This window comes from Thamnophis sirtalis, unplaced genomic scaffold (assembly GCF_051295495.1).
Source record: "Thamnophis sirtalis isolate CommonGarterSnake01/CBP01778 unplaced genomic scaffold, rThaSir2_p1.2 scaffold_3, whole genome shotgun sequence".
Classification (NCBI taxonomy): Eukaryota; Metazoa; Chordata; class Lepidosauria; order Squamata; family Natricidae; genus Thamnophis; species Thamnophis sirtalis.
This window is the reverse complement of record NW_028261383.1, coordinates 64,212,932-64,240,927: the sequence shown is the minus strand read 5'-3', so window position 1 is coordinate 64,240,927 and position 27,996 is coordinate 64,212,932. Positions and strand designations below refer to the sequence as shown.

Here is a 27,996-nt window from a genome sequence, read left to right as displayed (position 1 = left end):
GTCGCTGAGATGCTGAGCTGTCTCTCAACTTTGTCTTGCTGGCAGGAAGTGGCCCCTGTGCAGGAAGTGGAGATTTCCACGCAGATGCGGACTGTCTACCTGGCGCTGTCGTTTCCCATCCTTTCTGTTCTGTCTGTCACGGCGTCTTCCTTCTTCCCTTCCCTTTCCCCTGGGGTGGGGTGAGGTTAATCATCTGGTACCTTCTCCCGATCCTTCTTCTTTACCCGGTTCTGCGCCTCCACGGACAGGATGCTAAAGAAATTTGACAAGAAGGATGAGGAGTCAGGTGAGTAGGGAAATCCTATGTAGACCTCCCAGATTTGATGCGGGGCTACTCCCTCCCCGTTATTCCCATTTTGCAAAGAGCTACCCCATCCGGGCTGCAAAAATCCGGATAGTAGCAAAAAATGTTTCGGTCTTTTCCATAATTCCCCTTGGCTTCCAACTAAGTTAGCAATGGTCAGGATGTTTGCAGGATCTCTAGGGGCTGAAATTACGGGAGTTGCAATCCAATGAGGAATGAGTGAAGTGCCCTATATTAGGAAAGGAGAAAAATACAACCTTCCTATTTTATGAATGAAGTGTTGCTGCGTCAGAGGTGTGTGGTGTAAATTATTCATTGCAGCTAATAAGAATGTACCTACTCTGCAATCCTTGTTAAGAGAAAAAACTACAGGTAGTCCTCGACTTACAACAGTTTATTTAGTGACTGTTCAAAGTTGCAGCGGCACTGAGAAAAGTGACTTATGACCCATTTTTCACAGTTACAACCATTTTGGCATTCTCCATGGTCATGTGATCAAAATTCATATTTACAGTTGCAACATCCTGTGATCCCGTTTTGCAACCTTCTGACAAGCAAAATCAATGGGGAAGCCATATTCACTTAACAACCAGGTTACTAAGTTATAAAATTCCATGATTCACTTAACAACTATGGCAAGGATTGTAGTGAAATGGGGCAAAGTTTGCTTAATAAATTCTCACTTAACAACAACAATTTTGGTCTCAATTGTGGCCATAATTCGAGGACTGCCTGTAGGGTCTCTTGATTGTGCTAAATAAAGCATGGTAGGATTTCTTTAATAAAAGAGAAAATGACATAATACTGAGAATTAGATTTTATTATAATAGCACTATCTTTTTTCACTTTTTGGGTAACCCTATAAAAGAATGAATTTTCTACAGAATTATATGAATATTTAATCTACTTTTAGTGTAGTGTACAAGACTATTAGATGTGATCACTGCCTTGAATCATATTTTTTAAAAGGTGTTATATAATAATAATAATTGAAGATTGCACAGACTGACTAAAAAATAGGAACAATGGTGCACTGGAATATCTGCAAGAAATACCATTTGCCTGCAAGCAAGAACTGATTGGACTATAAAATAGACCTAGTAATTGAAAATGAAAAAGCTAAAGTGCTCTGGGACTTAGAATTCAAGCAGACAATCTTAACAATTGTCAATAAGAAAGACAAAAAAAGTCCGGATGATGAACCTGAAGCAGAATAGAAGAGAGAACTGGAGAAAATAAAGAACTAAAAATAAAAGTAGAACAACTGTGGCAAAGGAAAGCAAAGGTAGTACCTATAAAAATAGGTGCCCTGGGTACAATCCCAAAACATCTGGAGACCATTTGAACACCATTGGCATTGACAAAATCACCATCAATCAGTTATAAAAGGCAGCTTTACTCAGAATAACTTACATCCTGCGACACCTGCAGCAATGCTTTTAACACCATCAAACAACAGCATTGCCTATCCCAGTTCCTGGGGAGGGGCACTCGATAAGTGGATAAAATGCCACATTCAGGCTAAATAACTGGTTGACTGTACAAATAGCAATAATAATAATAATAATTATTATTATTATTATTATTATTATTATTAATAATAATAATAATAATAATAATAATAAAGGCCATAAATACCTGGGCAATACCAGTTATAAGATACATAGCTGGTATAGTTAATTGGACACAAGCTGATTTGGACATTTTGGACCGAAAAACCAGGAAACTAGTGACAATGCACTACAGTTTACATCCACGTGGTGATACTGATAGATTATACCTGCCCCGAAAATCAGGTGGCAGAGGATTATTACAAGTGAAGCAAATAGTTGAAGAAGAAAAACATGCACTGGCTGATTATTTAAAAAAAAGTCAAGAACATCTATTAATCGAAGTAAAGAACAAAAATCTATTGAAGGCCCAACATACGAAACAAGAATACAGAAAAGATGTGATAAAATCAAGAATGGAGAGTTGGCAGAACAAAGCATTGCATGGCCAATTTCTGGAAAAAATATAAAGTGGACAGTGAAAAAACTTGGTTATGGTTAACAGCAAGTACATTAAAGAAAGAAACAGAGTCACTAATCCTGGCTGCGCAAGAACAAGCTATCCGCACAAATGCCAAAATCGAAAAATCCTCTGATGATGCCAAATGCAGACTTTGCAAAGAAGCTGATGAAACTGTTGATCACATACTCAGCTGCTGTAAAAAAAATCGCCCAGACTGATTATAAATTGCGGCACAATTCAGTGGCACAAATGATCCATTGGAATTTGTGCAAAAATTATAATATTAAAACAGCAACAAACTGGTGGGAACATCAGCCTGAAAAAGTCACCGAAAATCAGATGGTCAAGATCTTGTGGGATTTCCACATACAAACGGACAAAATACTGGCGCATAATACACCAGACATCACACTGGTTAAGAAAAATAAAGTTACAATCATAGACATTGCAATACCAGGTGATAGCAGGGTCGATGAGAAGGAATATGAAAAAATCGTGAAATACCAGGACTTAAAAATCGAAATTCAACTTGATACAATTGTATAATAATAATAATAATTCAATGCAATTACTGACTTCACCATATAACTTTGAAGAAAGATGCAAACATCACAGTGGAGATCAAAATTAAGGAGCTGTAGATGAAATTACCATAATCTGTTCATAAAAAAAGGATAGTATAACTTGAATAGGCACAGAGACTGCTGCTTACCTGGTTAACATGATAGACCAGTATCTAAATTTAAATTATTTGAGGATCTTCAGCTGTGGGGGTGAAAGGAAAGCCAGGAAATATAACAAGTGTGTTAATTTTCCATGGTAACTAAATTTAAGACATAATGAATGGAAAGAATATCACGATAACAAAAAGGAACTATTAACACATATTGTTAAATCAGATAATTTGTTTATCATGAAAGTGATGGACATCTATTTGGACAATTTTAAAAGAAATAGCATGTTAACAGCTGCTCTTTGTAACTGCTATATGGATCATTCCCAACTTATGACCACAATTGAGCCCAAAATTTCTGTTGGCAAGCAACAAAGTTGTTCAGTGAATTTTGTGAATCACTGAAGTTGTTGAGTTAATAACTCGGTTGTCAAGGGATTGAGGTATCCCCATTGACTTTGCTTGTCAGAAGGTCTCAGGAGGTGATCTCATGAACCTGGGACACTGCAAGCATCATAAATACATGCCAGTTACTAAGCATCTAAATTTAATCATATGACCATGGAAATACTACAAGGTCATAACTGTGAAAAATAGTTGTAAGTCACTTTTTTCGGTGCTATTGTAATTTTGATTGGTCACTAAATGAATGGTTGTAAGTCAAGGATTACCCGTATGCTACCTCCAAAATTAGGGGCTACATGTTCTTAAATAATATAACCCTGAGTTATATTATTTAAGAACGTGTAGCCCCTGATCTTAGAGGTAGCATACAGGTAATCCTTGATTTACAACCATTCATTTAGTGACCATTCAAAGTTGTATGGTATCCCCAGGACGGTATCGTTGTGTTCATGGCTTCTTTTGAAATCTGCAAGATTCTTGTAGAATGCAATGCTGATAACCCTTGGTTCCAATGCTGATTCTTGTAGAATGCAATACTAGATAACCCTTGGTTCCATTCCAGCACAATCTTATGACTTTTTAAAAACCAACCGTGTCCCATCATGTGCAACTTCTCTGTATCTTATTCTTTTTCCTTTCTCTACTTTTCCATCCTCAAATGCACACTCTCCCTTCTCGGAATCCTTGCCTTTTAACCCAGGTTCCCCATATCCCTGTTAGCAACCTTGAGTCGCCATGTGCAAATAGGTGGCAATATACAATTCCAAATAAATAAATATTGAGAAACATGAGCAGCGGATCAAGATGCTAAAGAAGTGACCAATTAAAGCTGCAGCTAACTAGAAGCTGTGTGCTTTTTATATGACAGTAAAGAATGTATCTCCCTAGCTTTTAATTTCTCATTGTAACATTGAATATCCTTTTAATAGTAAAAGATATTTTTGTTTGTGAGTTGCGTTATTCCTTATGTATCTTTCACATTGCATATGAAGTTGAGAAATACAGAATGATATTTGTCCTTTAATTGCAATTGATCCCACTTAATTGCAAGGCAGTTAATAGTTTGTGACATTTCGGTGCCATTTGCACTTGAAAAGGTTCATGATTGCTTAGAATGACTGCACTTCTTTCTCTTTTAATTGCTCCAACTTTTGTTATTATGTTTCTTTCAGGAATGTTAATTTTTATTAAGGGGCAAATGAACTTGGACTTTCCCAATTGAATTTTTGCCCATGTGAAAACCTTGACCATTAATTAAATTGACTTATCTTACATTGCAGGGGGAGGTTCCAATCCCTTCCAACACTTGGAAAAAAGTGCTGTGCTGCAAGAAGTAAGTTCCCAAATAATGCCTGTCTTTTCTTCTAAGGCGAAAGCCCCTGAATATATCCCAAAATTCTCATGTCTACATTTCTCTGTCCTAGGCCCGAGTTTTCAACGAGACACCTATAAATCCTCGGAAATGCGCTCATATCCTCACAAAGATTTTGTATCTCATAAACCAGGTAAAAGAGAGATTTTATTTACAAGGGCTTCGTAATACTTGCTCTGCTTGCCAACATTATAGTTAAATTGCTAGAATCCCTTCAGTTCTTTTTTCAATGATAAAGGAGCCAGCAGTTGTCTCAAAGAGTTCCTGCGTGGTCTGAGGGCCACATGAAAGGTGACTCTTTGTGATGGGGTCATCGGCTCTCACTAACTTTTCATCTCAGCTGGGTTAACTCTAGTTGTGAGCTTCTCTTGGTTAGTCTCTTGGCTAGTATTTGTACCTACTGGCACAAATACTAGCCAATGTGCGTTTTTCTTTTCATTCTAGGGAGAGCATCTTGGTGTGATGGAAGCCACCGAATCGTTCTTTGCAATGACCAAACTGTTCCAGTCCAATGATGTGAGTCTTTCATTGTGCATTTTGACATTTACTTAGGCTGGAAAGTGGATGTAGTGTCTCTGTTTGGAAGCTCCATTGTCATGGGTTGTTCTAGGGATAAAATTACAGACATGTACAGGATAAGCTTTTGATCCCAAGTATGATCAGTTTATTACTTAAACTCTAATTAAGCACTTTCTTGGAAAACTAACTTGTAAGTATATTTGAAACGTATTCTAGTGCATCTACAGTGTCTATACTTTTTATAGGTGATGCTTTACTCTTATCTCACAGTTAACGTATACCTATTAACATTTTTTCCTTATTGCTGTATGCCTATTGTTTTTATACTTCTTTCCATAAGCCTATGTTTTTAGTTCTGTTTTTAGCTATCCTTGAACCTATGTTTCTATACATACTTTACTTTCCAATTTGAATATTTTGTGCTATAGAATCCCAGTTTTCCTTTGGAGATAACCATTTCCTTTCTCCCCCCCCCCTTGCGTGATCTTTCAGTTATCAGCCCTTCAAAAATGGTTGCCCTTCTGGATTTGGTAGCTGGCTGTCTAGTCAGAACTCTGCTGGGCCTCTGAAAGGGTGGCATTGGTACTTAGCTGAGTTGACTAGGAATTGATGTCACTGTTGGGATGACAACTTTGGCATCTTGTTCTCACGATGGCTTGATGCCAGGCTCCATTTGCACATACCAGGTGTCTCTTGCCAAAATATTTCCTACTTATTATTTCCTATGCTGGGTTCTAAGTTTTGATTTGTGCTATCCAGATGCAAAATATATAGGGACCTCATCTTTTCCTGCAATATTGGCCACCTTATATGTCCTGTCAATATCTGTACATTCTAAGTCTGTGGTTTGTTCTCTGTGTTAGTCAACTCTCCGCAGAATGTGTTACCTGACCATCAAAGAGATGTCTAGCATTTCGGAAGATGTCATTATAGTAACAAGCAGGTAATTTCCTACTTGAATCAATCAAACTGTATAACATTTCAATCATATAAGCTGTGGGGGAGGAGCAGTACTAAAAATAGATAATGAAACTGGATGCAAGTAAAAATAAATGGTAGCTTTTTTTAAAAAAAAAAATATATTTTATTCATTTTCACATTCCATTTTGCAATCACTTACATACAGGGTATTTGCTATAAGAAAAGAAAAAAAAATGAAATAAAACAAAATAAAAAGAAAACACAACTCATCATTCACAACCCCACCTAACACTTCCATCCTCCATACACCCCATCTACCCCCTCCAACTTTCCTTTCTCCCTCTAACACTCCCCTCCTACTTCCCTTTCCCCTCAAACCTTCCTTCTCCCCTTACTCCCCACACGCCCTCCTTACATTCCCCTTACTCCTTCCTTACTCCTCCCTCTTCTTTCCCTCTACCTCCCTCCTTGGTGTATGCCTTTATTCGAGTGTTGTTTAATCTGATAAAAAGTAAAATAAACCAAGGAAAAAAAAATATAAAGAAAGAAAAGAGAGAGAAAAGAAAAAAAAACAACAACCGTATATAAGTGCATTCTTGTTCTTATTGAGACTGTGTTAACACCCACCCACCCCACCCCCCACAAATCCCCATCCCTAATCCTCCCGACTTCCCAGGGCCCACACCTGGCACTACCTTCTGTCTAAAGTATCTTGTGTACGTATGGATTAAAAATAAAAGTAATATATTAAAGGAAAGAAAAACAAGAAAAAAGAAAGAAAAGAAAAGAGAAAAAAAAAAGAGACCACTCTTTGTGTTGAGCTCAGCCCCCCATCTTTATCTATGCTTATAGTATAAGTCATTCTATCTATATTTTATTCTCGTCTCTTACTTCTTTGTTATTTACCCCAACCTTCTGTAGACTCTCCCGTTCCTCTTCCTAAACCTTATATTCAGATAAACATTTATACAAATTTGTATAGGCATCAATATACAATCTAACCAAAGATGATCCCTTCCGATAAAATTTAAGCAACGTGGTTCATGCCACATATTCAAATATTACTTTACAGAAGAATAATCAAACTTTCCCTTCTAATAAAATTTAAACAGCGTAAATAATCTTTCTTAACCTCATTTTCAAACAATAATTATTGTTTGAAAATAAATGGTAGCTTTTAAAGGCTATTGAAGCGCTTATATAAAAAGCTCTCACCACTTAATTGGTTTGAGGTATCCAAACACATATACAACAAGATATGTTTTGATATGTGTTGCCCTCCTTCTCTCTCTCTCTCCTCTCTTCCCTTTTTGCTCTTTAATTATATGATTTATAATTAATAATAATTATAAGTAAGGTTCATAATAATATTGACCACATTCAAAATATTAAATGATGTCTACCAATGTTAGTCAATAACTGTGTGTATATGTGTGTTACATATACACGTGTGGGTTGTTTCATTTGTCTTAGCATGTGCTACACATCCAACCATTGGGATCTATGAAGCAAGGTTAATGATTTAGGGCAATGGGTGAATCTGATCTCACTCTCTCTGTGTTTACACAACGAAATGCTACGTTGATAATATGCATTGTGCATATCTTGTGATATACACGGCACCTATGTATTGAAAGACATTATGTTCCAACTGAGATTCCCAGGGAAGTCAATTTTTGGACTCTTAACACCTGATATAATAAATACATAATACTAACATCTCTGTTCCATTTTTGTCCAGCTTAACAAAAGATATGACAGGAAAGGATGACAACTATAGAGGCCCTGCTGTGCGAGCACTCTGCAAAATTACAGATGTATGTATGAAACCTTTGCATCTTTTGCAATCCTTATCATTTTTTACACCTTCCCATCATTATCTGCATCTTCCTTTTTTTCTTTTTTTCTTGGTGGGTTTTCTTTCCCTTTTCCTGCATTGTTGGCTCCTTTACTATGGTCCTTGTCCATTCTTGGAAGTTGTGGGAGATGTTCTTCTATGTCCTTTCCAACCAGCCTCTCATGCTCTGTCTTCCCTGCAGACCACCATGCTGCAATCTATTGAGCGCTACATGAAGCAGGCGATCGTCGACAAGGTTCCCAGTGTGTCCAGCTCTGCCTTGGTGTCCTCTTTGGTACGTGTGCTTGCAGAATTTATGAAATAGGCATGAAATGTTGAGTGCTTATTGTCCAACAGGACACTTTAAAAAAAAAAAAGTGAAAATTTTGATGGAAAACCTCACCTGACCCAGGCATAGAAAGAATTGACAGATGAATAGTTCTTTGTCGATTCTGTGACTAGTAGAGTTTATTTTATTTATTTATTAGACTTATATACCGCTTCATAGGATGGTGCATGGCCATTCTTAATTGATGGAGCCATTTCAAAATGCAAGGCTGTGGCTGTGTGTTTGTTTTTGCTAAATTATTTTAAAGGCACAAACTGTCACTATTTTAGATCACGAATAAGACAGAAAGAGAGAATAAAAAAATAATGATGTAATGTAACTCCTGGGCCACAAAGTTCTAATTTTGGGGGGAGCTATTCTACACCAATTGCAATGTTTCTGTTTGACATTTGAAGCAACTTCTTGCTATGTTCTCTGTTTTTCTTCCTTTACAGCACCTTCTAAAGACGAGTTTTGATATAGTAAAACGTTGGGTGAATGAAGCTCAGGAGGCAGCATCTAGTGATAATATCATGGTCCAAGTAAGAGTTTTAAAACTAATCCAGGGTGTATAATGCTGTGCGGTCTGATGAATTTATGTGTACAAATATAGAAATAAAATTGACAGGTTATCTTCCTTTGCTACCCTGTTCCAGTATCATGCTCTTGGCTTGCTGTATCACATTCGTAAGAATGATCGCTTGGCTGTCAACAAGATGCTTAACAAGTTCATGCGTCATGGGTTGAAGTCACCTTTTGCCTATTGCATGATGATTCGAGTCGCCAGTAAGCTGCTTGAAGAAGAAGCTGGAGGGTAAGAAAAGGACATCTTTCTGTCTTCAAAATATGATGTATATGTTTGTAGCATGGGTGTCAAACTCACGGCATCCCATTGCTATCACATGGTGTTTTGCAATGTTTTTCCCCTTCACGGAGTTAGGGTGGGTATGGCTTGTGTATGATGTATGCCTCCAGTTTGACACCCCTGGTCTATAGAGCCAGTTCAGTGTAAGTGATTAAAGGCACCAGGCTAGAAACAGGGTAATCATGAGTTCTAGTCCAATACATGTCCTCATCAACCACCACATGTTCTCACCAACCAGGGGTGGGTTCCTGCCAGTTCTAACCTCTTCTATAGAAGAGATTCCACAAATCTACAGTGCCGTTTAGAACCGCTTCCAGCTCCCTCCCCCTGCCCATCCGCCCATCATCAAAATGAAGAGCGAGAGGAGGAATTCTGGGATTTGAAGTCCACAAGTCTTAAAACTGTCAAGTTTGAACACCCCTGGAGTTTTTTTTCTAAAGGGTTAGGGGTGCAAGGATCTTGTAACTTGACAGCTTTAAGACTTGCGTGCTTCAAATGCCACAGTTTCTGAGCCAACATTTTGGTTGCTAAGCAAGAGTGCTGTTAAGTGAGTTTCACCACATTTTACAAGTTGGCCACGCCCACCCAGTCCCATGACTGCCAAGCCACTCCCACCCAGTCACATGGCTGGCAAGCCACTCCCACCCAGCCACATGGCCAGCAAGCCACTCCCACAAAGCAGGCCACACCTACAGAGGAGGTTCTAAAAAAATTTGAAACCCACCACTGTCACCAACACTTATCCAAACCACGGCCCACTAATACATGTCCAAACACTTTATTCTGTACCATATTGTATTTTTTTGGTCTCCAGTAAAGACACAATTGCATAAGCCACTGTCTCTGTTGATATGTCTATAATATATTATATGCATATCAGTAGAGATACTAGCAATCTGTTGATTTTCTTAAATTTGCTATCTCACAAAACAAGATTGAGCAGAATGAATTATTGATGATTTAGTAATATTTTATCATCTGCAATTGTCTTGTTTAAATTTAAAGAATACTGGTGTTTGTACCATCTGATCAGCAATTTCAACCCAATACTTATATACTGAACTTTAATCACAGAAAAAGAACCAGTCATTGGTGTTTAAATGAAGTGAGTGATAATGGGTGTTTAAATCTAACATTTATTTTTCTTGTTTTTTGTTGTTGTTGTTGTTTGTTGTTTGTTTCTTGTCCTAGCCGGGATAGTCCACTGTTTGATTTCATTGAAAACTGCTTACGGAACAAGCATGAAATGGTGGTCTATGAAGCAGCATCGGCCATTGTTAACCTGCCTGAATGCACAGCTAAGGAACTAGCACCTGCTGTGTCTGGTAATGATGACATTTTTTAATGATTTCATGCTTAAGGTTTGCTGAGCTACTTGACATGTATTGGTTTGGTTATTAATTCTAAATGAGGTTTTACTGGCTGCAAAATGAACTTTGTTGCTGTATTTATGTAAGGTTACTAACACTTTCAGCCATGTTGCTTCATGTTTAGATGTTGGGACTGTATTGCAGAGTAGTATCAATATAGTGACAACTCATAGAGCAACAATGTGTGTATGTGTGGTATGTGTGCAGTTTACTTATCTCTGTCTAATGGTCTCAGTGAAAGGCCTGATCTTGTAATACGGGGGGCGCGGTGGTGGTGTCAGTTTTTCACAAGAGGAAAGAAGCTTAATGAGGGAAACAAACAAGGAACTGAAGAAGATACTACTTGCAATCCCCAGTTGATAGTTTATAAATTATTAAAGTAAAATGTAAATTCATGCCTTCTTTGGGGCCTTTATGAAGGATATAAGCTGGTCTTTTCTGCATCATTTCCCCATTTCCCTGGTATCTTATATAGTGAGGCTGCTAATAATGCATCTGAATCATCCTTTTATAAAATGGTGGGAGTAACGTTTTATAAATGTTACCTTTCCTAGTGTTGCAGTTGTTCTGTAGTTCACCCAAAGCAGCTCTTCGCTATGCAGCCGTCCGAACCCTCAACAAGGTAAGATGGATCCAAGAAATTGAACCTGAAACCTAGAGCATAGCTGTTAGTGATTGCTTTCTGAAGACTCAATTTGGAATCCAAGTATCTCCACTGGCTGTTGGGTATTCTAGGTTCCTCATGTGAGGCCCAACTTCTGTCCTTGTGGCAGTGTAGGAAGATCAGGAGATCAATCCTGGCTTTGTGTTTACCTATGAAATAATCTTCATGAGAGAACCTTAATTTTCTTATACTTTGCTATCTTTTTGGCTACTTAGCAAATCTTATTTTTCCAAATAAAGGCAGAATGGCTCCTGCATTTAAAAAAAGAGAGAGAAATATAGATTGTTTCATATCCCAGGATAAACTTTGATTGAAGATCCTGTTGAGTAAACTGTAATTTTACTAAAAAGAGAAGAATCTGGATTAGTGGAAATTGTGGTCTAAAAAGAATAAGATTGAAGGGATGAAGACTGAATGAACCAGAAGCAAGCAAAAGGGGTGGGGGAATGAGGAGCACATGGCTAGATACATTCCTGGCAAAATAGATGTATCTGGCTCATTCTTTCCAGATATACATTTGATTTATGTACATTTAATTGTATATCAATGCATGAGGTGAATTCTACTTTGTTTTCTCTTTATTAGGTTGCCATGAAGCACCCGTCTGCTGTGACTGCCTGTAACCTTGACTTGGAGAATCTCGTGACCGACTCCAATCGCAGCATTGCTACCTTGGCCATCACAACTCTATTGAAAACTGGCAGTGAGAGTAGCATTGACCGTCTCATGAAACAGATCTCCTCATTCATGTCTGAAATCTCGGATGAGTTCAAGGCATGGAACATTATTTGTGTTAGGCCTTCATCGTGTTTCATGTTGTGGGATGGATTGGCTGATGGGGATAATTCTGGTTGTTCATGGTGCTTGTTTAATTCCCGATTTCGTCTAGGTTGTGGTGGTTCAGGCTATCAGTGCCCTCTGTCAAAAATATCCACGCAAGCATGCTGTCCTTATGAGTTTCCTCTTCACAATGCTACGTGAGGAGGTAAGCTTGACTGCTTGAGATATTGTCATTATTGTTGACTCTTTGCTGTGCAGAAAAACAAGAGTTTTTTCCTTCCTTGTTTGCTTGCTTTGAAATTTAAAGAGAACTTGTAACAGAGCAGTTTTCAATTTCAAAAGGTTATAGCAAAAATAGGACCCAGTCTCCTTCATTCAATGTTGTTGGTGACTTTGACAAATCAAGGTATCTGTTGTAGAGTTAGGTGGCTAGACCAACTCTGCACTACTATATATTTCATAGACAGATAGGCTGCCAGTGATCCTCTGATAAGTAATAATTGATTATCTCAGCCTGAACACACAAATATTTAGGCATATGGGATTGTGCCTATAGCAGAAGCGTTAGCCTCATTTCCAGAAATTTCCTTTCATTTCCTAAAACATGGATAAGGATATCTCTGCACGCTGAAGGCCAGTTCCCCAGGCTGTGGAAAAAGAATAAATCAGTGCCTAGTTACAAAGACATGAAGCAGAGTGGAGTAAGAAATGGACAAAATTGTTCAAAGATTGTTCAAAGAAAAATACAATGATTAAACCTGAATTAAAAATTAGCAACCAATATTTGTTAGGAACTTTAATTTTGTGTACTAACAGGCCAGTTTTCTGGGACTACACAGCATAGTTAGATTTTTTTTACTTTTCACCAGTCATTTGCATACAAAAGAGTTCACAGAGTGGAGCTCTTTCTAGAAAAGTAGGACAGAAGTGTAAATTCTTCCAAGGACAGAAATACAAATTGATCCACAGTATCTTGGGTAGCTTGATCAGATGTCTTCTATGTAATTCTTGCAGTACCCTTTTATCATAAGACCAAATCATAAGAAACATAGCCTAGAACTTGAGATCATACAGGTTTTAGTCCTGGCTTGCCTAGATGTGTCTTCTTTATAAAATAATGAGCTAGCACGTGAGGAAGGCAAGCCTAATCTGTCATTCTGATTCATTCTCCTTATCTGCTTAGGGTGGCTTTGATTACAAACGAGCCATTGTTGAATGTATCATCAGTATCATAGAAGAAAATGTTGAAAGCAAGGAAACCGGCCTCTCCCACCTATGCGAGTTCATTGAAGATTGTGAATTCACTGTCCTGGCCACCCGAATTCTCCACTTGCTGGGGCAGGAAGGGCCAAAGACCAACAATCCTTCAAAATATATTCGTTTCATTTACAACAGAGTTGTCTTGGAACATGAAGAAGTCAGGGCAGGTATGTGCACTAGAAAAAAAAAACATGCCGTAAGAATTTTGGAAACTTAGGTGGGTTTTTGGTCTACTGTTTTTCACCATCATCATTTCTAACTGGTAACAGCTTTCTGGTGTCCCCAAGCAAGGATGTTTTACAATCATGCTTGGGAGATTCTGAAACTGGATATTAGAGGCCCAGCTTTTCTCCTTTGGATTTGTTGTAGCAGTTGAACTCTTTTATCACCAGATTATAGACATTTTGAAATAAACACATTTTACTTAATTTCTTCTGAATTTCATCCACACATAGAAAATAGTTGAATGGGTTGGGAGAATTGCTAATTGAACTAAATGGGAATCAGGAAACTAGGACATATTCAAATACTTTAAAGAACTCCACCTGTTAGCGTTAGATAAGTACTCAAATCCATTTAACCTTGGAACTGTTTTAATAACGTTTTCCTAATCATATTTGGCTGCAGTAACATTATATACAAATAGCTAACTAAATGACAAACATCTTCCTTGTCTTTTCCAATTAATCACTCCTTCTACCTTTTTTCACTGGTTTGCAGGTGCAGTGAGCGCTCTGGCTAAATTTGGGGCTCAGAATGAGGAAATGCTACCAAGCATCCTAGTGTTACTGAAAAGGTGAGCTTTAAGAATAGCAGCTTGCCCACATGGCAAATGTGGAAAACGTAAAATGCCATATAAAAATGTAAGTGAAAATTTAGTCTGTGCTGAAGCGACAATAAATCTCTAAAGATGATTAGATTCCGTATCACCAGGACATATTGAGCATATTTTTTAGTCATTTTCTTACATGGCCAGTGACTGGGATCTGATTATACTTTCTAAAAACTGTTAATGCAAGCCTATAGGTCCTCAACTTTTAACCAGTCACATAGTGACTGTTCAAAGTAACCACAGACTCCCCAGATGGTGCTTATGACCTAGTTTCAATGTTATGGCAGCCACAGCACCTCCACAATCACTCATCCACCCAAGGGAGATCAGGCCAGCTCTAGCAGGTGTGAATTAGCTGGAGCTTGCAAACCTCTAGCTTCCTTCCATTGCAGGTACAAACTATCTTGTCCCACTTTTATGTAAGAAAACAACATTATTTGCACACAATTGTATCCTGTTGTTGTAATGTGTCATGTTATGTTTCCTGATTGATTACACTGATTTAATGTTCTAGATGGAGGGGGGGGTCTAAGAAAATATACATTCCTCCAATTAAGCAGAACCTTCTTTTTTTAAAAAAAAAACTTCAGGTGTGTGATGGATGACGACAACGAAGTCAGAGACAGGGCTACTTTCTACTTAAGCGTATTGGAGCAGAAGCAAAAGGCCCTCAACGCTGGCTACATTCTGAACGGTATCCTAAGTTCATTATTCACTGCTTTTTTTAAAAAAAATTAAGTCACTCATATTGATGGACCTTCACACATGATAAAACACGTAAATGTTGAATATTGTTAAATGACCTCAAGTCATTTACAACGTTGATCTCAGTAAAAATTTGCAAATCACGATATTTTGGCATGGTGGAGGCTGCAAAACTTTAAACTTCTATTTTTGAAAAGAGAAATTTTAAATTGTTTAAGAGCTAAAAGCAATCTGATGTAGTTTGCTCAGAATTCATAAAGTTATAAATTGGATTCAGACTAGAAAGAAAGATATTTTCCTCTATCCAAATCCTGGAATGATGCAAAGAGTTTTACTCATAACTTTCTTATTTATTGCCTTGAATACTTTTCAAGTTGTATGACTTTTAGATTAGGCCATATCCCCACTAGTAAGTAATAGTGCCTTCTCATCATCTCAACATCATTGTGTCAGAGATGAGGGCAATCCTTAAATCACCTCTGTTGATTTGGTTATTTATTTTCCAGAAGCTCAAGTGTTTTGACAGCCATTTAGCCAGGTTATAGATAGGGTTGTAGCGCTACAATAGATCTGACAGGGATTCCTATTTTGTGTATTTTGAGAAGTCCGCAAAATCTCACTGGGGCAGGGTCTATTCCTCTTATTTTTCACCATTCCTTCTCCATCATACAGTTGTTTTGTTTCAGTTGGCTGAGATAAGCATTCACTTGTGTGACCATCGTTCTCATCTCTGATGTCTTTGCTGGTCTGTATGCTGAGGGGTCATTGAACAGGGTGAATGCCTTCACTTCATAATCTACGTGGTTCATTGCCACAGTTGAGCGACCTCAATTCTTTATTTACACATTTAAGACACAGCAATCCATTTCTTCTTGAGGGCTGAAAAATGAACAAGGCCAGAGTGAAAGCATGATTTCCTATCCCTATAGCTGATACGTTTTGGTTTAGGGCAGCATTCAGGATTCAAATGCCTGCTGGCTGGAAGTCTTCCTTTGATTGATGGCATTGATGGTTCTTTTTGAATGCCTGTAGGTTAACAGACATGGCTAACATGGCATGAAGAGCAAAGGAAGCGGGCACCCTAATTTCCAGCTCTGCTGCTCTGTGGTAGTAACATTTGCTGTCTGAGCAGACTCTACTTTGATGCCTGGCAGAGCCTCCTTGTCCCCTGTGTTTGAGCGTTAAATGGAAACAGATGTATACCAGATGTTGCTTCTCCTCTAGGGATTAGAGGTTTCCAGAAGTAATCTTTTGAGGATATGCTTGAAACACACACATTCATTAGGCTAAATAAATAGATGTCGCTACATTTGGAAATAGACACAAGAAATGAAGCTGTGGGGAGGGGGGGGGGTATTTCAACTGGTAAAAACCCAAGTTCTTTCAATAGAAGGAACCATATGGAATTAGAGAAGATAATTGCCTCTGCTCTGATTTAGAAGTTGGCAAAGACTTGTCTAGTTTCTTGCATTTTGCAAGGTTCAACACTTTTCTTTTCCAGGATTGACAGTATCTATCCCTGGCCTAGAAAGGGCTCTGCATCAATATACTCTGGACCCCTCTGAAAAACCCTTTGACCTCAAGTCCGTTCCCTTGGCAACTGCCCCCATCATGGAACAAAGAGCAGGTAAGAGAAAGCAATAGTAATAACATTAGATTTACGGTATATACTGCTTTACTGCCCACTTTACAGCCGTCTCTAAGCGGTTTTACAGAGTCTTTCCCCCAACAATCTGGGTCCTCCTTTTTCCAATCGCGGAAGGATGGAAGGCTGAGTCAACCTTGAGCCGCTCAGAATCAAACTCCTGAAGTGAGCAATGAGATGGCCTGCAGTACAGCATTCTAACCATAAGAGCCATTACGGCTCTTATCTTAGAAAGGAATGCCATTTTCCTGGTCTAGCATGTTTTGGGTTTGATTTGAGAGGGGAAATTTTGGCAGTAACATCTGTGAATTTATGAACTGTTTGTCTTTCATTTTATTGGACATCTAAGAGTACTTCATCTCCCCTTCCATTGCCAACCGATTTACATTTTATCATTAATCTGTTGCATTATTATTATTATTATTATTATTATTATTATTATTATTATTATTATTATTATTATATCACAGCGGCCAGTTGTTTCGCCGGATTTGGCATTGGTTACTAGTCGGGTCCCACCCAGGGGCCTAGGACGTCGTAACGTATTTTCGTAATATGCGTGCAGATCCAAGCAGTGCGGCTTTTTGCATTTGACTGATGTTGATTTTGTCAATTTTTAACTGTTTTAAATGTAATTCCAGTGCTTTTGGAATAGCACCCAGTGTGCCAATTACCACTGGAATTATCACTGCTGGTTTGTGCCATAGTCGTTGAATTTCGATTTTTAAGTCCTGGTATCTTGCGATTTTTTCAAGTTCCTTCTCGGCGACCCTGCTATCACCTGGTATTGCGATGTCTATGATTGTGACCTTATTTTTCTCAACCAGTGTGATGTCTGGTGTATTATGTGCCAGTATTTTGTCGGTTTGTATACGGAAATCCCACAAGATCTTGACCATCTGATTTTCGGTGACTTTTTCAGGCTGATGTTCCCACCAGTTTGTTGCTGTTAATATTATAATTTTTGCACAAATTCCAATGGATCATTTGTGCTACTGAATTGTGCCGCAATTTATAATCAGTCTGTGCGATTTTTTTACAGCAGCTGAGTATGTGATCAACAGTTTCATCAGCTTCTTTGCAAAGTCTGCATTTGGCATCATCAGAGGATTTTTCGATTTTGGCCTTAATGGCATTTGTGCGGATAGCTTGTTCTTGCGCAGCCAGGATTAGTGACTCTGTTTCTTTAATGTACCTGTTGTTAACCATAACCAAGTTTGTTCACTGTCCACTTTATCTTTTATTTTTTCCAGAAATTGGCCATGCAGTGCTTTGTTCTGCCAACTCTCCATTCTTGATTTTATCACATCTTTTCTGTATTCTTGTTTCGTCTGTTGGGCCTTCAGTAGATTTTTGTTCTTTACTTCGATTAATAGATGTTCTTGACTTTCTTTTAAATAATCAGCCAGTGCATGTTTTTCTTCTTCAACTGTTTGCTTCACTTGTAATAATCCTCTGCCACCTGATTTTCGGGGCAGATATAGTCTATCAGTATCACCACGTGGATGTAAACTGTAGTGCATTGTCATTAGTTTCCTGGTTTTTCGGTCCAAAAGGTCCAAATCAGCTTGTGTCCAGTTAACTATACCAGCTGTGTATCTTATAACTGGTATTGCCCAGGTATTTATGGCCTTGATTGTATTTCCACCATTCAATTTAGATTTCAAAATTTTCCTAACTCTGTTGGTGTACTCTCGCCTGACAACAGTTTTTACTTCTCCATGCTTGATGTTATCCAACTGCAGAATGCCTAAGTATTTGTAGGCTTCATTTTCTTTGCATTTAATTAATTGGCCATTGGGCATTTCAATTCCCTCACATGCAGTGATTTTGCCCCTTTTTATGGATACAGTGGCGCATTTTTCCAAGCCAAACTGCATTGAAATATCGGTGCTGAATACTCGGACTGTGTTTGTCAATGATTGGATTTCTGTTTCTGACTTTCCATAGAGTTTCAAATCATCCATATATAGTAAATGTGAAAATTTTTCAGCTTCTTTGGCTGTTTGGTAGCCTAATTTCATTTTTTTTTAAGATTACTGATAGTGGGATCATTGCGATGATGAAGAGAAGAGGTGAAAGTGAATCACCCTGGAAAATTCCTCGCTTGATATTAACCATTCCGTAGATCTCATTCCCTACTGCCAACTCAGTTCTCCATTGTTTCATCGCCTTTTCAGTAAAGGATGTAATATTTTTGCTAATGCCAGTTGTTTCTAAGCATTTTATGATCCAACTATGTGGCAGTGAGTCAAATGCCTTTTTGTAATCAATCTAGACCATATTCAAGTTCGTTTTTCTGTTCTTACAATTTTCTAATATCATTTTATCAATTAGAAGCTGATCTTTTGTGCCCCTGCTCCTTCTTTTGTTGCCTTTTTGCTCTACTGGCAAGATGTTGTTTGTTTCCAAATAATCCATCATGTTATCTGCAATAATGCCTGTGAGTAATTTGAAGGTTGTTGGCAAGCATGTTATTGGTCTGTAGTTTTCAGGTGTTGTTCCTTTAGTTGCATCTTTCTGAATCAAGTATGTTTTTCCAGTTGTCAACCATTCATCAATTTGGCCCTTTTGTAAAATTTCATTCAGTTGCCTGGCCAATATTGCATGTAAACTGGTCAGATATTTGAGCCAGAAACCATGTAATTGGTCCTTTCCAGGTGATGTCCAATTCTTTACCTTTTTAACTCTATTATTATTATTATTATTATTATTATTATTATTATTATTATTATTATTATTATTACTACTACTACTAATACTACTACTACTACTACTACTACTACTACTACTACTACTACTACTACTACTACTACTACTACTACTACTACAGACCTGCTGCCAGTTCCAATTATCTCCCATTCCTCTTGCCACCCACCATTTTTTCCTCTCAGCGGCCTGAAAAAACAAACTCTTTGTTGCGGGAGGATTTGCATCCCTTTTGAATTACCACAGCATACCTTTCAGTCCTGTTTTCTGCATTTTTATACTCTAACTGTGTTTTTCTTGCCCTTCCACAGAAAACACTCCCACCTCTACAGTGAAGCAGTTAGAGAAAATAGCAACAACCCGACAAGATATATTCCAAGGTTTGTTTCCACTGGTTGTTGTATAAAATGAAGTACAATGCAGGATGTTATTTTGTTCTCCATTCAACCTTTTTGATTTCTGGAATCTTATTTCCTTTATAAAAGTTTCTAAACTGAGGATCTTCCAGTTATACTTCTGGTTAAGAACTTCTATATTTAATGTAGATTTCAGTCCATAGCTGGGAGGAAATGAATTTTCCCCTTATTACTAATTTCCAACAATAGGAGAACTAGTTTGGTTAAGACAGCAGATTAGAAATTGAGAAATTTTAAATTCTAATCCTGCCTTAAGAATGAAGCCAACTGAGTGACTTTGAGACAGCCATTCTTTCTCACCTTAGAAAGAAGGCAAGGGTAAACCACTTATGAAAAAGGGAGTTGTCCAGATATTTGCCGTAAGCCAGAAATAATTCAAACAAGAATCAGAGTCAACTCTAAACCTTCAATTTTTAATAACTATATTGAGTAACACAAAGTACTACCTCAAAAGTATATAATGTAGTAATGACATTAGCACAGAACGAATTGACTTAGAAAAATCCGATTCATATTGGAGATAGATCCTCAGCATACATTCTTGGGAATGCTGTATTTTTTTTAAGTTACTGTTTATTCATATGAAAAAGTCTTTCGACATTGAACCTACCAGGTGTAATCTGAAAACTTTCTCCTTTTACACTTATCTCTATAGAAATATAGTCATTATATTAAACAGAAACCTGTGTATGGTTTTTTTTGCTGTCTTTTAGAGCAATTGGCTGCTATTCCAGAGTTCCAGGGTCTTGGCCCACTGTTCAAGTCCTCTCCTGAGCCAGAGGCACTTACGGAATTAGAAACAGAATATGTGATCTATTGTACAAAGCACACGTTCTCCAATCACATGGTATTCCAGGTAAGTGGTGTTGAAAAAAGCATTTGCACAGTTAATCTCACTGATATGCTGGAATATAGGTACATATATTACACCATATTGGTATAATATCAATAAATAATTATTTCTTTAGCTACACTTTGTGCATTTTGTTGCACTTTTGTATTCTTTTGTATGACCTGATTGTAACGTTGCACAACCAGCTAATGTTATAGGAATAAAACTGAGGCTCACAGTAATTCTCCAATGCAGCTCTAAAAGAAAGATTGAAAATAATTCTGTTTTGTTTCCATCTAAATGAGGTTACTTGAATCATTCAAGGAAAGAGTAGGGTTAGGAAAAACCAATCATATTTTTAAACACTGGTTTATTTCCTCAGATCCTGTTTACCTTTGAATGCAGGTTGTTAAACCAGATTTTAACAAAAGGGAGTAAAGTTAAATAAAAATGGAAACAAAGGCTATCTATCTTCGTTGCTGTCCTGAAGCAAAGGGAGTAAACAATATTGTATAAATTCTCAGATCGTATTCACTCTTCAGCATTACGCTTTCTAGAGACTGAAGATCTCCTTTAGCTTGATAGGTTAAAACTGTGACTAGAGTATTAAATCAGTTGATAAGCAGAAGTTCTTTTTTGGCTCTGTGATACTCAGAGGCTTCAATAAGTGGAATTTCTTCCACAGCAGTGTTTCTACCAAAGAGACTGAAAATTTTAGCATTATTCAAATGTAGATAGACCCAAGGAAATGTGCCTTTCAGTTCAGCTAATAACTCTATAGGGAGTCTGAAATTATATTAATTGTAATAAGCATAACAGGCGAAGACGACATCATTCTGAAAATACTATTAAACTTCACTGGGACATTTGTTCACTTAGAAATGAATATACTGCAGATTGAACACTTACAATTATTAGTTATACTGGAAACTGCCTCCTAGAAAGATCTTGTAAACTGAAGATTTTTAGCTAATATATTTAATGCCATAAAAGATAATTTTGGAAGTTGCACAGGCTATATACAGGTAGTCCTCGACTTACGACCATAATTGATCCCAAAATTTATGATGCTGAGACATTTGTTAAATGAATTTTGCCCCATTTAACAAACTTTCTTGCCACATTTATTAAGTGAATCACTTCCATTGTTAAATTAGTGACACAATTGTCTGGCTTCCCCATTGACTTTGCTTGTCAGAAAGTCGTGAAAATTGATCACATGACCCTGGGACAGTGCAACCGTCATAAATATGAGTCGGTTGCCAAGAGTTTGAATTTTGATCACATGACTATGGGGATGCTGTAATGGTTATGTGTGAAAAACAGTCATAAGTCACTTTTTTCAATGCCAATGTAACTTCAGACAGTCACTAAGTGAACTGTTGTAAATTGAGGACTACCTGTACAGTACTATAGGCAAACATTGCTTGTTTCTTTTTTACAAGAATTAACCCTCAGTTTTCTAATGCCAGAAGTCTTGTTTTATGCTCTGATGTGCTTTCATTTTTTTCTGATAGTTTGACTGCACAAATACACTGAATGATCAGATCCTGGAAAATGTCACAGTGCAGATGGAGCCAACGGAGGGATATGAGGTCATTGCTTATATACCTGCCAAAAGCTTGCTCTACAATCAGCCTGGTACTTGTTACACATTGATTGCTTTGCCTGAAGAGGATCCCACAGCAGGTAACAATAGTTTATCTTTTCCCTTAATTTACCCGCTCCTAAACCCTAGGAGCGGGTGTAGCCATAGCTAGATCTATTTCTAGAGGCCCAATGTAAATGTTGAATTTTTAAAAACTAATTTCAAAAACCAAGGGTTAATCTTTTTAAAAAGCTAGCTCACTCTAAATGAGATTGTTGAATTTTTTACACAGCTTTAAATAAACTCAAGAAGAGATGGTAATTTGATCAGTATGTGTCTGTAGAAAACATAGATCATTTTACAAGCAACGATCATGGCACATTTTTTAAATAAATGGGAACTGGATAGGCCTAGGTCGGGGATGTCAAACTCTGACCTCGGGGGGGGGGAGGGAGCTGGGGGGGGGCATGGCCAGCTTAATGTTACTTGGCAATGGCCAGCTTGACATCACTTGTGTCGGGGTTGCTTGTAGTGGCCCGAGGGCTCTGCTAGCAAAAACAGGCTCCTGGGCTCTGTTTTCCATGCAATGGCCTCCTGCAACCCTCCGTGTGCGGCCCTCCCAAGCTCCCTTTTTACTGTCAGAAGATTGCAGGAGGCCATGGCAGAAGCACCGTGGACTGCTCCGCTGTTTCCAGGGTGCCCCGTGGGCCAGATCTAAGTACCCCAAAGGCTGGACCTGGTCCCCGGGCCTTAAGTTTGACCCCCCCCCCCCCGGTCTAGGTAGTAGAACCGTTATTTCTAGAGTTCAGTGGTGTGACATCTGCTTTGTCCTCTTTGCAGTGGCTTGCACTTTCAGCTGCATGATGAAATTCACTGTGAAAGATTGCGATCCAAACACTGGTGAAACTGAGGAAGAGGGCTATGAGGATGAATATGTGGTAAGACAGAACTTCAGTATCTGCAGGCTATATCAACTCTTTCCACTGTCGTTAAATCAGGTGATATCCAGTTTGGTGTCACCATACTGTGAAGTGCGAGCCACTGATGAAATATTTTATTTCATCAATGAAGCCCCACAACATGATCTGATAAATGATTTCATTGTTTACACCAGGAAATAGTTCCACCTCGTACACCAGTTGGTTTTATCTGGGCCAAAGAATGAACTTAATGAAGACTCTGAGCTTATAAGTGGATAAATCTCAGCATGTCCAGATGGCTCCGAGTCAGACCTGGAGCTTCCTGCTGGAGTTCTACCTGACAGACCTGGCTAGTAGCCAGCTGATTTTGCAGACATAATCTTGAAGGTCCTTATGTCTCCCTCAGGGTCATGTGCTCTAAGCTAGCCATAAATAATATGGCTTGTTCCAACTGTCTGCATATAAGGGGTTGAGAAGAATACTGTAGAAACGAAATTCCTTGTCACTTAAACTACACGTTAAACTGTTTTACTTTCTCTTTTTGTCTCTGAGATAAGAATACGTCATTGTATGTTTTCCAGAAAATGTCACTTAGAAGCTGAGTGTAGAGCAATGGCAATAGCTAGATTTATTCTTGTTGTCTGTTTTAGGTACAGTGGGATTGCCACTGTGAACTCTTAAATTGGAAAGACAGGTATTAGTTTGCTTCCAGCCAGCCTATGGAAGTGCAGGACTGTGCAAAGCCATGATGAATTAAAATAGACAACTTAAGAAAAATCCAGCTTTATGTAAGCTGATTGGAGCTTTCCAGAGTCAAAGTGCCTATCAAGTGTATTGGTTTAACCTTAATGGTGATAAGGAACTCTCATCAATCTGAAATGTCAGTGGAAAAGCAACACTTACCTTGTTTCCCCGAAAATAAGACAGGGTCTTATTTTCTTTTGGACCCCCCCCCCCAGCGCTTGGCCTTATTTTCGGGGAGGTCTTATTATTTTTGAGGTGCAGGAGACTGTGAGCATGGTCACCTCATGGCTGCTGCTGTGTTGCCATACTTTCAGGGAGGGTTTATTTTTGGGGAGGGATTATTTTAGCACATGCGCTCAAAAGCCCGATTGGGCTAATTATCCCAGGAGAGCTTATTTTCGGGGAAACAGGGTATCAGTTAGCCTATTTTGGTCTGGATGCACAATAGCAATAACACTTAGACTTATATACTGCTTCACAGTGCTTTACAGCCCTCTAAGCGGTTTACAGAGTCAGCATCTTGCCCCCCAACAATCCGGATCCTCATTTTTACTGACATCATAAGCATGGAGAGCTGAGTCAACCTTGAGCCTGGTGAGATTCGAACTGCCAAATTGCAGTCAGCCAGCAGTCAGCAGAAGTAGCCTGCAATATTGCAACAATTGTCCTTTTCCTGATCAGTCTATTATAATTACAAGGTTTGTGCAATATACTTGAATGGGATGGTGGCCTAGTGGTGAAGACATTCACCTCCCACTCAGAAGGTTGAAAGTTCAATCCTAGGCAGTAGCAGGAAGGGTATCTAGCCAGTTAGCCACTCAGCTCCATCCAGTCACCCCAACTCTACCGCCAAATTAATGGATTATAAAAAAGTATCAAAATGACAAAAGCAAAGTTGTACTTTTGGGGCATATATATAACAGTATCTGTAAAATATGGGCCTGGCTCACATTGCAGTGCTGCTCTTCTCAATATGATTCTTGTTGCTTCTGCAGACACCACTGTTCTATTGCCCTTTAAAATTTATCAGTTTTGCAGCAAAGGATAGATGTTTTCAAATAATTATTGTTCCTTTAAAATCTGGTCAGTTTTCTAAAGAGCTCCATGGAGAAGCTCAAGGGTAATTTACTGTCAAATGTCTTTATTAGCTAGAAGATCTGGAAGTAACCGTAGCAGATCACATCCAAAGAGTTTTGAAGCCAAATTTTGGAGCAGCCTGGGAGGAAGTTGGTGATGAATTTGAAAAAGAAGAGACTTTCACATTGTCTACTGTTAAAACACTGGAAGGTAAGTAAACAAAAACATTAGTGCACAGCTCTTGATTCCTGTGCCTTAAAAAAGTTAATATTTTGGGATAATATTAACTAAACATTCCTATTCCATTTTAAGTGGAAATCTTTGAATTCTGATGCAAGCCATTCAGTCTGAAAAGAAGATGTACTAGTGGCAGGATGTAAAAATCTACAATGATAGTTCAGAATTCCATTGTCTGTTAATATGATTACAAAAGTAAGTGAAAAGTAATTATTTTAGAACCAGCACTTCTAGGAACCACAGTGGAGATCTCAGTAATAGACTGTTTAAAAATTTATAGTAATTATAGACTGCTTGAAAATCCCCCCTCCCCCCTAGCCCTTAGAAATGAATAAATGACTGTTTTTGACAGGGGAGAAAATGGAACTTTGATTTTGATGTTCATACAAATTGATGTTTAAAATACTTGCTGATTCCACCAAATTAATACAACTGAAGATGGTGAGACCCTAGCCTCGAAGACCTCACACTGAGGTTTCACTCTTTCCCAGGACTCAGATTGTATGAGTTATTGAAGTGGCCATAAGCGAAGTCACCTGGTCCCTGTACTTTACTTTTTGTTTCTTGGAGAAAATGACATCTACTTTCTCTGGGAATAGGGAACCTAAAGAAACAAAAAAAAATCAGCTCCAATATTTTTATTTCCACAGAGGCAGTGGGTAACATTGTAAAATTCCTAGGAATGCAACCATGTGAGCGGTCAGATAAAGTCCCGGATAACAAGAACTCTCATACTTTGTACCTGGCAGGTGAGTTTTTCTGTGCCCTCTCTGCTAATCTTAATGTTTTTGGATGCTTGAATCAGTGTTCACACCTGGCGACTGCTGGACAAGTCCCTGCAGCTTTCTTGGCAAGATTTCAGAAGTGGGTTGCCATTGCCTTCTTCCCAAGGCTGAGCAAGAGTGACTAAGTCACCCACCTGGCTTTGTGTCTATGCCAGAACCAGAACTCATGGTCTCCCAGTTCTAGCTTGGTGCCTTTAAAACAAACTGACTCTTCTAATTGGTTTGTTAGTCCATTCTAAGTGTCTGAAAAGTGGTTTGCATATTAGCTTGCTGTAAATTCAGGCCTTTTTCTCAGTGAACTATACAGCCATCCAATCTATCTTGATAATATCAACTTGGCGCATGCTTTCACTACCTATTAGGACAGATATTTCATGATGATAGTCCTACAGATATGGAAGCAGTATCATACCTTTTCTTCAAGCTTTATTATTCTAATATATGTAGATACTTGTAAGAAATATGCTAGTGCCAGAAATCCCAGTGGAATGAGATCTTTATCAGTACATGATAACTAAAGTATTTCTATTAATCTATTCCCATTATTTGATTCATGAAAATAGTGAAGAGGATCCTTGGGTGGAGTTCATAGTTGCCCCAAATTCTGCAAGATGGTTTCCCCCTTCTTCACTATAATCCCATTTAGGAAAAGCTGAAGTAATAAATCACCACAAAGTCATCTAAGTCACAATTCAGTTGTAAGATGATTTGGCCATTGACCAAAACACCGTCAGTTTTCTAAATATTCTTAATGGTAATGTAGGTCATCTTTTTTTTTAAAGAGCACCTACTTTGGTAATTTACCTTAATTTCTTCAAGAGTGGAAATGTAATTCCAGCCATACATACTGATAAAAGTATTACTCTCTTTGATCTGCTACAGGTGTATTTCGAGGTGGTCATGACCTCTTGGTTCGTTCTCGCCTTGTCCTCACAGAAATTGTGACAATGCAAGTCACAGCTCGGAGTAAAGAAGAACTTCCCGTGGATATTGTCATGGGTTCTGTTGGCTAAGCTCATTTTCAGGCTGCCTGTTTCAGACCCCCAAGGCTGAAGGGAGAATTAGAGGTCTCTTTCTACTGCTCTGGACATTGGGAGAAATATTAGAACACTGGCATCAGTTCTTTCTCTAATTAAAAATGAAAGCTACTTGTGTAGGTTTATAACCACAAGAATGTTTCTGTGAAATAATGTTATTTCTTATTTCTTCATGTTTGCCAGGCTACTTCAAAAGAACATACCAAGGTGCCTAATAACACTAAAGTATTTGGCTGTAGCTCCTGTTCTGGTCACCATGTGTCAGATTCATTATGTGATTAGCCAGAGCCTTTACAACTGGGGCAATTGTTATATTTTATGACCTTTCTAAACCCTTACATATATATTATAAAATAAAAATATGGATTTTATGCCACCAATGCCGCTACTCTCAAGAATATGAAAATAAATACAGTTTATCTCTTGCCCAAATGATATTGAAAAGACATTCACAGCACACAGGTCTAGTTGATTTGGTTGATTTATATCAAACTTGCCTTCATTTTCAAATTGTTGATATCATTTGTAGGCAGCCTGATTTGAAGAAGTGTTAGGGTGAAAATGAATCAGGAATATGAATTTCACAAGAAACGCAGGTAATCTAGAGAAGAAAACCAGAATGAAAAAATGCTAAAGCATCCTTTATTTCAAATCATGTCATTTTTATGTATTGATATTTAGAAAAGGGAATATTTAGGGAAATTGCTCATTTTCATATTGCTTCATGTTTCTAAAAGTCATTTGTTTCAGTAAAACAGCCTACATTGTTTTATGAATGGGCATCTATTACTGTGGTTGAGTTTGATTTTGTAAAGGCTGATACTGTGCTTTGTTCTATTCTGACTAGATTTTATACATAAATGTTGTGCCATATAATAAAGAATAAACGATGTTTAACATTCTTATAATTTGCATAGCTAATTATCAGAATTGTGATAAAATGAGGTTTATACTGCTAGATTTCAGTTTTTCATTTAGCAAAAATAGATTAGGATGAAGATATAAGATGGTAATATACATTAAAAAAATTAATCCAGTTTCTCCAACCTGATATCCCTCAAAGTGTAAGGACTTTACAAATTTTGTACTAGATATAGAAATATAAATTAAGAACCTTATATTTTGTTTATTGCAAGTTTAATGTTGAATGGATTATAT

At 37.9% G+C, this 27,996-nt stretch overlaps 1 protein-coding gene across 1 annotated transcript; it reads left to right on the top strand.

Annotated features, from left to right (window-relative positions):
* Nucleotides 1-37: 37 nt before the first annotated feature.
* On the top strand, nt 38-27,746 carry COPG1 (coat protein complex I subunit gamma 1). Its single transcript, XM_087708988.1, has 24 exons — nt 38-286; nt 4,676-4,728; nt 4,820-4,900; nt 5,212-5,283; nt 6,150-6,229; nt 7,949-8,024; nt 8,247-8,339; nt 8,828-8,914; nt 9,029-9,186; nt 10,429-10,562; nt 11,162-11,229; nt 11,857-12,045; nt 12,161-12,256; nt 13,235-13,478; nt 14,032-14,107; nt 14,734-14,837; nt 16,350-16,475; nt 19,514-19,582; nt 20,332-20,474; nt 21,968-22,139; nt 22,879-22,976; nt 24,851-24,989; nt 25,667-25,765; nt 26,684-27,746. Exons 1-24 carry the CDS (start codon nt 250-252, stop codon nt 26,812-26,814), a joined length of 2,625 nt encoding a protein of 874 aa, XP_087565114.1. The 5' UTR covers nt 38-249; the 3' UTR covers nt 26,815-27,746.
* The last annotated feature ends 250 nt before the right edge of the window (nt 27,747-27,996 follow it).

Bases quoted from the DNA above. Each gene is read 5' to 3' on its own strand.
- COPG1 (XM_087708988.1), top strand. From the start codon at position 250: ATGCTAAAGAAATTTGACAAGAAGGATGAGGAGTCAG. The intron at 14,108-14,733 runs GTGAGCTTTAAG...AAAAAACTTCAG, and splicing joins ATCCTAGTGTTACTGAAAAG to GTGTGTGATGGATGACGACA. The intron at 19,583-20,331 runs GTTTGTTTCCAC...GCTGTCTTTTAG, and splicing joins CCGACAAGATATATTCCAAG to AGCAATTGGCTGCTATTCCA.